Source organism: Microcaecilia unicolor, unplaced genomic scaffold (genome assembly GCF_901765095.1).
Source record: "Microcaecilia unicolor unplaced genomic scaffold, aMicUni1.1, whole genome shotgun sequence".
Classification (NCBI taxonomy): Eukaryota; Metazoa; Chordata; class Amphibia; order Gymnophiona; family Siphonopidae; genus Microcaecilia; species Microcaecilia unicolor.
In genome coordinates this window covers 1-13,463 of record NW_021963298.1, presented here as the reverse complement: position 1 = coordinate 13,463, position 13,463 = coordinate 1, and the positions used below count along the sequence as shown (strand labels likewise).

The following is a 13,463-nucleotide window of genomic DNA, read 5'->3' as shown; positions in this document are numbered from 1 at the left end:
ATTTCAATAAAGGGATTCCCCCGTGTTACTTCCTGCCTCTGCACTTACCACATGTTAATATTTGGATCCTCAGGAGCTTAGTCAAGATCGGGAGGCGGGGCAGACTTATACGGTCTGTGCCAGACCCAGTGGTGGGAGGTGGGACTGGTGGTTGGGAGGTGGGGATAGTGCTGGGCAGACTTATACGGTCTGTGCCCTGAAAAGGACAGGTACAAATCAAAGTAGGGTATACACAAAAGGCAGCAAATATGAGTTATCTTGTTGGGCAGACTGGATGGACCGTGCAGGTCTTTTTCTGCCGTCATCTACTATGTTACTATGTAAGAGCACAGTAAGTGCAAAACTGGGTAAATAGGCCCCTAAGTAGGGTCTGTGGTACTGCAACAGAGAAAGAGGTCTGTCATTAGCCTCTGTCACATGGTATATTTCTCTCGGTCTGAAGGCTAATGATAGCCCATTTACACAAAGAAAACCAAGTCAGCATGAGCACATGCCTCTGAGGATAAAGCTAATACGCACACTTGCCATGCATCACAATAGCCTCTCGTGAAGATGCTGAACACACACACAAGAATAGTCTTGGATTAAACACAAAATTTTATTCATCACAATATTTAAAAAAAAAAAAAAAGTAAAAACAACATTCTGATATTCAGAAAGATTTCAGTGTTCTGGACACAGAAATATACTCACACATTTTACACAAATGTTAACATAGAAAAAGGTTAAAGTAATATGAAAAATGAACACTTCTCAGCAGCACCAATAGACATAACAATTTACATTTACGCTAATTCAACGTTTGCGGGTTGTTTTTTTGTTTTTGTTTTTTAAGAAATCAAAAAAGAATTTACTTTCCAATGCTGGAAGGACAATACTGTGTCACATTTTGTTATATGGTAGAACAGTGTCTACACCATGTACAAATTTCAAGCAGCGGCAGCAGAAAAAAATGCAACAGAGAAACAAAGTCCTGAAAATATGGACACTGGTCAAACAGTTTTTAAATGGCCGCTGAGATGAAGTCCTTTGGATCAGTCTGTGTACTATGGTGCATAACTTTACAAGTGTGATGTTGTGTGTTGTTATATATTTGTATGTTAAAGTCAATAAAGATGTGACAAAAACATTTGCTCTTTTCAATACTCAATTCTTCTAGAAAAAGAGAAGAGAAAACAGAACACTTTCTGGAAAAATGGCACAGAAGTTTTCCCACTTCCCCAGAAAGAAACGCTGAAACGAGGCATCAGTGCGGCCTGTGGTGCTCTCTCCTCTTCAGCTGCTTGTTCAACTTAATCTTTCCAGCTCCCGAAATTTCAAAGTTGTAGGCAGAGGTGACGTACGGTATCTCTCCTTTAATCCCAGACTTGAATACATCAAAGAAGAGGGAAAAGTTTTTAAAAAGGAAATTAATCACCCCTTCCTTTAGCAAAGATTGGTCTCAACTATTTTAGCATGAGCAGTACAAAAAAACCCCAAACAAAACATGCAAAAAATAAATATATATATACAACAGATTCTGTTAAAGTAAAAAAAAGCTTTAAGAGGAAAGATGGGGAGGGAAGGGTAGTGAATATCTCTACTTGGTTCCAGTACTGAGAAAGAGGGGGAAACATTGTTTTTCTTACCTGGTTTTTGAAGATGCTGTGCGGAATACTAATGCTCCCAACCAGTAAGCAATTAACCAGTCTTAACTTTTCCGGTGGTACTGGGGTCAATATGTGGTAGATCTTTTTTTCCATATCAATCCCTCTAACAATTCCTGAAAAACAATCAAAGTTCAGGAAACATCCTAACAAGAGACCACAGCGAGCTAAACAACGCTTAAGGACAACTGTCAGCAGGTGCCTACAAACCTATTATCAAAACGAAATTCCTTGCAGAAGAACCGATGGACCATATGGTCTTTATCAGATGTCATGTTCTCAGTTTCTCTTTGGAAAATGCAAAAGCAAGCTCAAGCTCTGGGAATATTCAACCTGCGTACTTTCAAGGTGCAAAAGCATACAGATCAAAATACTAAAAAAAAAACAAGTAGAGGAATTTCAAAATGAAATTCCCATCAGTGTTTTTTCAGGGTGGCCAGAGCAAATTTTTTGTGTCTTTTTCCAGGGGTAAAAACATCCATCAAAAATCACTCCCTCAAAATAACGTTTTTTGTTTGGTTGGGTTTTTTTTATTCATTCAAGCCTTTAAAGGCCTTCTTTGCTTTTTCTTACACTTGGAAAAAGAACCCTGCTGCACAAAATCTCTCTTTGTATGTGGGTTATGGTCCAGTTGTACACACAGACTGGTTACTAAAAAAAATACATTTATGGCTTTACAGGTGGAGAGTGTGGACACTAAAATATACCAACACATAAAATCTAGAGTAAGTGCACCACTTGCTTTGTAGGTGGTAAACGCTCCTGCGTTGTCCATGCATTAACCAGTTATTATTATTATTTATTACATTTGTACCCCACATTATCCCACCTATTTGCAGGCTCAATGTGGCTTACAGAGTGTAGTTATGACATAGTCATGACAGGATCTTGTATACAATTAGTATAAGCAGAAGATATATGAGGAATTAGAGAAGTAGGTGTTAGATAGGGTGGTGTAGGAGTTGCACTTTGATACTTGAATGAGTTGGGTGGTGATTTGTGTCGTTAAGGGTTCATTTTGTAGACTTTGTTGAACAGATGTGTCTTCAAGGATTTGCGAAAGTTAGATTGTCTATGGTTTTCAGGGCTGTGGGTATGCAGTAATATATATACGCACTAACTGCTTAGTGCAGGAATGCCCACTCTCCACCCCTGTATAGAATACAGCCTAGAAATAAATCTTGCTACCTTCAACCTGCATTCAGGGGGGCCAATTATGCCATTATCTCTAATTGCTCTAGGCACTGGAAAGGCCTGTGCAGGCCTAGTAGAGGGTCCTCCAACTTTATATTCTTCACCGGCTCAACATCAGAAATCTTTGAACAGCAAGAGCACCTGGACAATGACAGCAAGCAACTCATCCCTATGTAAAATACTACCCACCAAGCATCTGGTCTGGTCAGGTGGGATGTTAACTGGTCTAGATAAGGAAGTTAACGTGCATAAGTCTAAAGCTTTAAGAATACAATTATCAGGGGAAGAGAAAGACACCCTTAGGGAAGCTTTTCCATTTGAGTGAGCAAAGAAACCCTCTATAGTAGCTAGAGGTTAAGGTAGCATTGAAGCAGATGTCCTGCCGGTGGGTGGTGTTTGTTGCAACTATTTATGTCTGCTAGCTACAATCTTTCTTCTATCGCTGTATTTTGTGTTACTATATTAAATATGTTGTAAACTGCTTTGTTAACTTAGAGCCCTGATTACTGGAATAGACTTCCCGAGCCTGTACGTCTAGCCCCGTCTTTGGCCGTTTTCAAATCCAGGCTAAAAGCCCACCTCTTTGACGCTGCTTTTGTCTCCTAACCACTACTCACTTGCCCTGTACCTTTTATCCCCTCTTTAATTTCCTTGCCTCTTGCTTGTTCTGTCTGTTTGTCTGTCCTATTTAGATTGTAAGCTCTTTGAGCAGGAACTATCTCTTCATGTATGGTGTACAGTGCTGCGTATGCCTTGTAGCGCTATAGAAATGATAACTAGTAGAAGTGTCTCAGACTCACCAAACCCCAAACAATCACAGACTGGTGTCTGCTTAAGTAAAATCGGTCCCTCCGAATGATGTCTGAAGTCCTCTAGAACCCTGCACAGACCCACCCAGTTGGCATTTACTGTGTACATGATGTGAGTGGGAGCGACATCCGAGTGAATGGTCCATAGTGCAACTGCATGAAAAGGTACCTAAGAAAAACAGATCACAAACCGTCAGTCTCACTGTTTTCAGTGCTTTCTTTAAAAGCAGAAACTACTAGTCACTTATCAAACAAAAAAGTTTTGTTTTAAATAGGAGATTTTTACGGTTAGGTATCCAGAGTTAAATATGATCAAGGAAATATATAGAAGAATAAGGTACTTTTAACAATAAATCTGGGGAATCAACTAAATAGCATAAGGGTTTTTCATAATTCTATAAATCAGCAAGTGTAACGGGGTTTGGGAAGACACAGAAGAAAGCATGGAACATAAATCCATCACTAAAGAACAGAAGATTAAGGTGGATACTAGAGTGAAAAGGCTCCTAATTATATTGTTACCTGGCAGGCGTTCAAAAGCATGACCAAACACTGTCCTTAACACAAGAAAATCAGCATCTGCCTAAGAGTAATAAAACTGTAAATGTCTTGTGCATGCAATGGCAAAAAGTTCTTTTGCCTTCTTAACCATCTGAAATAGCAAGCGCCATCTATATCCAGTTCCAACAAACAGGCTATTTCCCCTCTCCCTCACCTGATAGGGTATCAAACTGTTTAAAGGCACTAACTGGTCCAGTTCCAAAGGTTGCATTTTACTAAGATAACCCAAAATTGCCAAATCTCTCAGAATGTTGCTATGGCAGCGCCTGAAAAAAGAAAACAGTAACAAGCAAAAAAAAAAAAAAAAAAAAAAAGATTAAAGCAGCTCCAGATAAAAACAAACAAAAAAAAAACTGTTTACAGAAGACTTGTACAAGCTGTGGTTCCTGAATATTCACAGCAAAGTACCTTACATAGCAGAGTAACACTTTCAATTCAAATTTACATTTGGGATGCCAGCAAATAGAATCACATCTCTTCTATATTCCCCCCCACCCACACACACCAGACACAGCGCCCACTCGTTCAAACTAATGAATTTAGTGTTTTTAACAAAATTCTAAAAATGCCCTAATATACAAGTAGTTTGGTGCCCAAGTAAGCGAATGAAATGTTGCTTCCAATGCTATACACAATTCATCAGCAGGAAATGCAGGGAGGTGGTAAGCCCATGCTAAAGTCATTAAATCTGACCGGCTTTAAAGCAGTTATATTAGGTTAGAAAAGTCAGCTGACAGTTAAGAACTGATGTTCCATTTTGCTTATGAATTTTATTCATTATCTGAAAAGAAATATGTGCAGACTTCTGAAAGTATCTCCAATTTAGACATTTCCACCGTCTGAAACAGTGAATTCAGGGACTCCCTTTTCCAACACACACATTTTTGAAGTACAAAGGCCACAATGAATAGTGAAAATGGAAGTGCAGTCTTAAAAGGGGTGTGGCCATGACAAAAAGAGGAATAAAAATAATGGGATACAATACTTTACTTTTGAGTCACTTATGACCTACAGCTAAAAAAATAAAAGCACAAAGCAAAAAAAAACAGGTAGGTTGAAATGACTGATAGATTAAGGAGTCTCATGGGCTCTTTTACTAAACTTCAAAACCCGCACTAACAGCACAGGCCAATACTAACGGCATTCTGCATTAAAACAGTCAGTGTGCTAGAAATCCCACAACAACTGCTTAGAAATTAGACAAGGACTGCACATTGCAGTTAGTGTGTGCTACTTATATGCTGTCAAATGGTGAAATTTAATCTTACCTGTTAATTTCCTTTCTTTAAGTTCTGCTAGACCAGTCCAAACCAGCAGATGGAGGTAAAGAAGCAAACACTTTCCAGTGACATCACCAGTATAAGTAGAGGTGCAGCCTGGAAATTGTCACTATGCACTTGTCAAAGCAGAATAAAATCCCAAATAAAATACTCAACCAAGAGCCTCAACTCAAATTTGAAAAAGGGAAACAAGAGGAGACATGGAGGTAAAACAGAAACCCCAATCCTCAGAACAGGACACAGAAAACAATCCCCAAACCCACTGTCTTCAAGGTGGGATGCCAAAGCTAGTCTAGAAGAAGTCAAGGACAGGATATTAACAGGTAAGAATAATTTTACCTCTGCCAGACCAATTCAAACCAGCTGGATGTATTAAAACTCTATGCCTCCGGTCAGAAGACAAGGCTCTCTCTAGCCCAAACAGCACCCCCCCCCCCCCCCCCCAAAAAAAAGGCTATTACCCCTGGCCCAAACATCAATCTTGCAATGCTTCAAGAAAGAATGCAGGGAAAGCAAATTTGGCACACTGCAAATAGCCTCTGGAGAGACTGCCCAAGCCTCTGCCCAGGTGGACACCAGAGTCCTCACTGAAAGCAACCAAAAGCCTTGCAGGACCACCTTCTTAACAACTGTCCCATCTCACTTCCATGAAGTTGCAGAACCTCTGCTTCTCTCTGTTTTTTAATATTTTTATTTTTTTTTTTGGGGGGGGGGGGGAGGAGAGAAGGAGGGTAGCACTGTCCCTTTATTCAGCGGGACAGTGCTACTAAGGGCTGCCCCAGCAGGAAAATTGTATTTTTCTCTATTTTGACCCCTGAGGCTCTCTAGCAGCCTATGCCAGCCCATTCCTCAGAGCAAAAGTCTGTGGGCAAGGTTCAGAGTGGCGGAAGGCAGAAAGAGCACATCCCTCTCATAAAGGAAAGGGTCCAGGGACCTATTCCTGGGATTCTACCACTGAGTTGCAAACTCTACTTCAACCGTGGGAGTAAAGCCTACAAGAAACAAAATCCAGCTGCACCAAACCATCCGGCACCATCTGCTGGAGATGGAGAAATACTGACAGATTACACACTTGGCCACAACTTAATACCTGTGATGTCACTGAAAGTGCCTCCTTCTCTACCTCCATCTGCTGGTCAGGGACATAGCCACTGGTTTGGACTAGTCTAACAGATATGAAAAGCAAATGAAATTAAGTGCACCCATGCTAAATTTAACTTGGCAACCCAGTGTGTGGTAGGGAACTTGTCTGTGCAGTATCTGCAGATGGAATGCTGGACACTCCCCAATAGTTACTGCACAGCTTTTGACTTTAGTAAAAGGACTTCTGTTTCCTACACTATCACACTAGTAACCATAATGGTTTCTTGCCTCCAAAAAACCTCCCTTGCTAGTGGCAAAGGTGGTTGGTTGCCTTGGCACTTACAAAAAGCTCATGCTAGCACAGAACAGCTAATACAGAATCAACTGAGATTTATTGACAGAACATTTTTTTTAAAAAGCGTTTGGAAAACAAAAGTTAAAATAAAGACATTTATTCCTCTCTGCATGCCATAAATTGGATCATTTTTCCACTTTAACAGAGGGAACAGGAGGAAGCAATGTTGAAATGATGATTTAAAGAAAACAAAATGTAAATGAAATCCAGGTGCACTACAGACAAGAATCAAAGGACAAAAATTCTCTCATGCTGCCCAGCGAAGTCAGCATGATGGATGAATCAGCAATAATTGAGAAAAATATTTTGAAAGAGATTCGTATATAATTTTCACTTAAGACTGATAAAGGACTTAAGTGCAACTATTTATAGTATTGCTCACAATGAAGGCCTCAGTCCTTCAGTGCCTCATCTTGTACACAAGACCCTCTTAGCTCCAATTACAGGACCTCAGGCACAAATTCTCAACCTCACACTCCAATGCTGTTCGACAAAGATGGCAGAAGTAAATCCTAACTGCACATGTTGAAGTGTTTAAAATGCCCTATGGTAATGATTCGATGACAAGTATGAGGGCTCCCAGAATGAACAGCAAAGTGGGTAAGATATAAGGTAGAAGTGCTAGCAAAAATGTAAGCAATTAAGCAGCTGGGCCTGTCTTCCAAGCTGTAAGTACTTTAATAACTAGAATTCCTAGTAGAAACAAGCCCTCACGTTACTGGATGTGACTAGCAAGCTACGCAGGGGACTTCGAAGGATGAATGTTCCTGCAACAGCCACACTAGTACTGACAGCTATTCAAATTATTAGAAATTCATGTAACTATATACGGGAAGGGAGAGTAGCTCAGCACAGATTACGCTAAGGGGAGGAGAATCTTGTATGTCCATCTGCCCAAGAGGGTACAGTACAAATTAAGGCAATGACAAATTGTCCTGGATAAGAGAACAGATCCTGGAGACAGTCAATCTCTGGTTGGCAGCAGAGATATTTTTGTCCATATGTAACTGGATAGACAAAAGAGCTGGATGGTCTTTTTCTGCTATTATGTAATCTACTAGTAAAAAAGGCCCGTTTCTGCCTGTGATGAAACGGGCGCTAGCGGGCACGGGACTCCCTTCCCCTCCCCTTACGCTAGTCTCCCTGGTGGTCTAGAGGTACCTGTTCGGTCGGGGCAGGAAAGAAAGAGCGCCCTCTTTCCTGCCCGTAGCGGTGCTGCTAGCTGCCCTGCTGCATCGTGTGTGAGTCCGGCTCTCGGCGTTTCAAAATGGCCGCCGAGAGTTGAAATCTCGCGAGGCAGCTTCAACTCTCGGCGGCCATTTTGAAACGAACAGCGAACAGGTACCGCTAGACCACCAGGGATAGTGGCGTAAGGGGAGGGGAGGTGACAGGGGGGAGAGAAGGTGATGAGGGGAAGAGGGGGCGACCGGGGGCGGGGCGGTACCTTTAAAAGGTGGGGTGTTGGGGCAAAAGGGACGGGGTGATGGGCACGTCCTCGGCGGCTGCGATTTGTTGAAGGGGAGGAGTAGGGAAACACATTTGCCTTGTTGTGTACGTGTTCCGCCCTCGACGTCATCACGTGTGACGCGAGGGTGGGGCATGAAGACATGGTGAGTGTTGTGGCTTCCCCACCATGAACTTACGAACCGGTGTCTGAGTGCCTGCAGTGACGTCAGTGTCCTCAGAACGTTGAGGGTGCATTTTATTATAGTAGATTATTGTATTTTCAGCAGATTTTTGTCATCTTTAATCCAGCTAGTCCATGCAGACAAAATATGTAATTAGAAGAGCATCTGTTGCCCTAGGTGGGACCTTCCTAGCGCGATTCCCTTGTAAGTGTTTTATTTCCTTATTTGTTTGAACCTAAGAAATTATAAGAGTTTGTGGAAACAGATGAAGAATCCTCTGCAGCAACTTCCTTCAGTTTCCACTGTACCGGCTGCAATAACCGATTAACCTTCCTGCCTCAGAAAATGTGAAGTGTAAGATTAACCATTTTGAGTTTTTCTTATTTTCTTTAAGATTGTTTTCCTGATCTTGGATCTTCCAATTGTGGACAATTATGTAAATATATATTGTTGAGAGAAAATGTTTTCCTTTTTATATTTCTGTATTTCCTTACATTTATGTGATAAACGTGAATGTAATTAAGTAAAATGATAAAATAAAATCAAATAGAAGAGCATCTGTTGGAACTAAATTCATATAAAAGAAAACCACAGACAGAACTAATGGAACCTTTAAAAACAACAAAAAAACACTTACATACTACTAGGATCTCCTACACCATGAAAGTCACACTGAACACAAAGCAGCTTATGTCCTGTAAACGTCTGAAAATAAAGATCATCTTTTTCTTCCTCCTGTTGCTCTGGATCCTCTGCTCCGAACGTCCCCAGGTTCTTGTGTTTCACTTGCAGTTTGCCTTTGGTATGCAACCCAGTGGCAGTCTGAACATATTCTGGGGTGAGCGGTGCCAGGTCTTCTGTGTCTTTAACAGAAAGCTGAACAATATGACTGGGTGTCAGCAGCCGGATTATATCAATCAAGAGCATCAGTCCAAAACCTTAAAAAGCAAAAATAAAACCAACTACATTAGTGGTGACAGTAGCTCTAATTCCAGACAAGACTTGGATATTGAAGTTGTTTTTCAAAAATAAGGATAAAATCTTCAAAGGACTAAAAATTCGAGTTTTACTACTACTACTACTACTTAACATTTCTAGAGCGCTACTAGGGTTACGCAGCGCTGTACAATTTAACAAAGAGAGACAGTCCCTGCTCAAAGAGCTTACAATCTAATAGACAAGTGAACGGTTGGTCCGATAGGGGCAGTCAAATTGGGGCAGTCTGGATTCACTGAACGGTAAGGGTTAGGTGCCGAACGCAGCATTTCCCAGATTTCTCGAGGGAAACGCAAAAACGTCAGAAATTTCTTCAGATGAAACAGACACAAAAAATTGGAGCTACATTTTTTCTTAAATATCCATGTAAATGTCTGGTCACTTATCAGTCACTGAAATATGTATATTATGATCCTATTCTTTTATAACATCTAAAACTAATAAGACAGAATAATAACAACTATTGAAAATTGATAGTGAATCTGATGCAACCGATTTATAAATGTTGAATTATTTGCCTAATTTCTCCAATATAATGGACTCCACATGTGGCCTTTTGTGAGGTTAAGTTTTTTTTGCTTTTTTTCCTTCTTTTATCTCTATTAGAATTATGTTCTAACAAGCTTTATTGTAACTAACTGAACTTTCTTTACAAGCTTGTCAAGTTTGTTTGATGTATAAATTTGAAAAATTAATTTAAAAAAGTAAAAAAAAAAAAAGTAAAAATTAAAAGCTGCATAAAGCCACTCGGCAAGCCCAACTTCTAGAACAGCAAAGGTCAGTTGTGCGTGCTGACTAGTGCCAATTACCACCAATTCAAGGCAATAATTGGCAACTAAATCTGATTAACAGCCAATTATTAAATTAAGTTACGCATGCAGCTTGTCCTTATTCCAGCGTTTCCCAAACTGTGCACCACAGCCCCCTGGTGTGCCAGAACTCTCAGGGGTGCCAAAGGACATCTTGGCCTCCATCCCGTCACCCACAATCAAGCATCGCGCCCTACTTTCCCCTCCCGCAAGTCCGGAATATGCCACTTCCTTGCTTCTTCCCCTGCCGTCGCTGCAGTGCTTGCAGCAATCCACACAGGCACAGCGGGGACTTCATAGTCTGCCGTGTCCGGCCCTCTCCGATGCAACTTCCTGTTGTGAGGGCCAGACGCAGCAGTCTGGGAAGTCCCCGCTGTGCACGTGAATCATGGACGACCCGAAAATGTAAGCCGCAAGCACTGCAGCAGCGGCGGGGGGAAGGAGAAGGAAGCGGCAGTGATCCTAGACCTGCAGGAAGGAAAGTAGCTAGCGATGCTGGATTTGGGTAAGGCAGAGATGTGCTAGATTTATGGGAGGAGAGGGGCTGCAGGAAATGGTGTGCTGGACTTTCTGGGAAGAGAGGGCTGCAGGGAAAGGTGCCGTGAACCGAAAAAATTTGGGAACACCTGCCTTATTCAATAATTTGAACATGCAAATTTGCACTCTAGGTATAAATTTGGCATGTATGTTTATAGAATCCGGGGGCTAATGGCTAGTTGGACAAAGTGATATGAGGTTCACTCAGGTCACAGCAGAGTGAGCCTAACTGCTCACTGCTATTAGCTATCTGAGTTAGCCTCTCCATCGCAGTGTTGCAGTCCTTCCTAGCTATATTTGGATTTTAAATCATGTTGCCTAGCAGCTTTGTATGGTACCTTATCCCCAACAAAATGACTGCTTGCAATGAAATAGAAGAAAGTGATGTAATTGTTTTCCACAGTGATCCAGCTGTTTAAACCAGAGTTAAGTAAAAATCAAGCAATAACTAGCCAAAGAGTAGTAATCTGTTCATTAAATCTATGCTTCCAACTATTTCTATTGCCATACTTGATGACCACAAAGTCAGACTTATGATGTTGTCTCTTTCTTAACTTCTACATACTCTGAAAAATAAAATCATTACACATACCTTTCACCCATCCCATGGTATTAATCACAAGAGGTGCCTCTCTCTTACAGAAACACAAGATGTATTTCACGGTCTCAATGTATCTCTCCAAGTCATGTTCGCAGGAGGCTTCCCCATAATAAACCATTTTATGAGGCTCTCTTTGGTGCATAAAAGGTGGACCTGAAAATGAAACAAGACCCACAGAAATGACAACTCCAGTCATACTTCCAGCAAAAACACAATAACAAAATTCAAGTATGGCAAGCATGGAAGATCCCTAGTTGCAAGGAAGCGAAAGACCAAAAATCAATGAGGGTCTAAGGCACTACAACAGGGAGCAATTTGGGTAGACTTATCATCTACTATCCTATTCTATCTCCAAGTCACAACACACACACACACGTAACAAAAAAAAAAAAAGCTCTAAGAATGTAAGAAAAGCCAAGTGGGGGTCAGACCAAGGTCCACTAAGCCTATCATCCTGCATCCAACAGTGATCAGTCCCAGGTCACAAGTATTCAGGAGATTCCAAAATGTGATCATTGTCGGAGATAAGCAATGGCTCTTCCAAGACTACTTGGCTAATATATTTTTAAACACTTTTCCTCCAAGAACTTGTCCAAACCTCTTTTGAGCCCTATGTTCACCACTGATTCCACCGCTTAAATTATGTGCTTCCAAAAAAAAAAAATGCACACAAAAAAATCTTTTGACTATCTATTTTCAATCTGCCGGTCACTAGTTTCAAGGAGTATTCTGTTATTTTTGCGTTGTAAGGTTAAACTATTATTTGGGATTCTGCCAGGTGCTTGTGACCTAGGTTGACCACTGCTGGAAGCAGGATACTGGGCTAGATGGACCATCAGTCTGACCCAGTATGGCTATTCTTATATTAACTGTTGCCTATATAACTGGTAGGAGGACTTTTACTCACTCGTAGGGAATGGTCTGGAGCAAGACGCTAAAGGAATGGGAATTTTGAACCCTGCAGTTAGAATTTTTCTCCCTATGCGCATCACTTGCACACGTCCACATTAAATTTCATCTGCCAGATCAGTCTCCTAGTCTCACAAAATCCTTACAACCCTCTGCCATTTTAATGAGGAGCTGCTGTGAGTTCATTAAAGCCAAGTGCTTTATTGTGGAGTCTGCTGTGCGATTTGACACCTTGGACTTTATCCGGGAGTTGGAGGGTGAAGAGGAGCGGCGTGAGCGAGCTACTCTTATAGTGACATTTGTTTCACGGTTAGATAGAGATTGGATACTGAAGTTATTTTTCAAGTATCGGAAAGAAAAGTTTTTGAATGTTCAAGTACGGATGTATCCTGATGTGACCAAGGTAACGCAGAGGAGGCGACAAGCTTTTCTTAAGCTGCGCCCCACTGTGTTTCACTTGGGGGACCTTTTTTGGCCAAATTATCTCTGTAAATGTGTGGTGAAGTTGAATTCTGTAAAGTATGTGTTTTTTGAACCTTTGCAGCTGAAAGCGTTCCTGGACTCCAGGGGGGCGGGGGCGGGGGTGCTCCTTCTCTGCCACCTGGAGCGGAGATTGCATCTACACCTCAGATATAATTGTCTTCCACATCTCCCTTCAGAGTCTCTTTTGTGCTAGAATGTATTATAGTTTATTGTTTTTTTTTCCCAGAATTGTGGCTTGGTCTTTAGCTTCTGTTGTGGACTAATATAGGAGGTGGGAGTGTAAGTTGGGGGTAGCGGTTTCCTGTGTAAAGATGTACTTACTGTTCTCCTAAGTTGTGCGAGAGGTGTTCTTGGTACTGTATATATGAAATGTATAAATAAAGAAATAAAAAAAATAAAAAAAAAGCCAAGTGCTCTTTTTAAGATCACTTTTTCTTAGTGAGTACGATTATGCGTAGTATGCTATATGAAGTAAATTTGAAGTTTGAATAAATGTAAAGTCAATATACAATAAAACTCTTTTTGTAAAAAATATTTTTGTAAAGTAGTGGGGGGGGGGGGGGGGGGGGGGG

The 13,463-nt window shown here is 41.1% G+C and overlaps 1 protein-coding gene across 1 annotated transcript; it reads right to left on the bottom strand.

The window, feature by feature from the left end:
• Positions 1 to 623: 623 nt before the first annotated feature.
• On the bottom strand, positions 624 to 11,652 carry LOC115459155 (polynucleotide 5'-hydroxyl-kinase NOL9-like; the record flags this gene model as incomplete). Its single annotated transcript, XM_030189029.1, has 6 exons — positions 624 to 1,366; positions 1,629 to 1,762; positions 3,641 to 3,818; positions 4,365 to 4,476; positions 9,194 to 9,494; positions 11,491 to 11,652. Coding segments are annotated over 6 exons (1,007 nt in total), but the record flags the coding sequence as incomplete, so codon positions are not given.
• Positions 11,653 to 13,463: the final 1,811 nt, after the last annotated feature.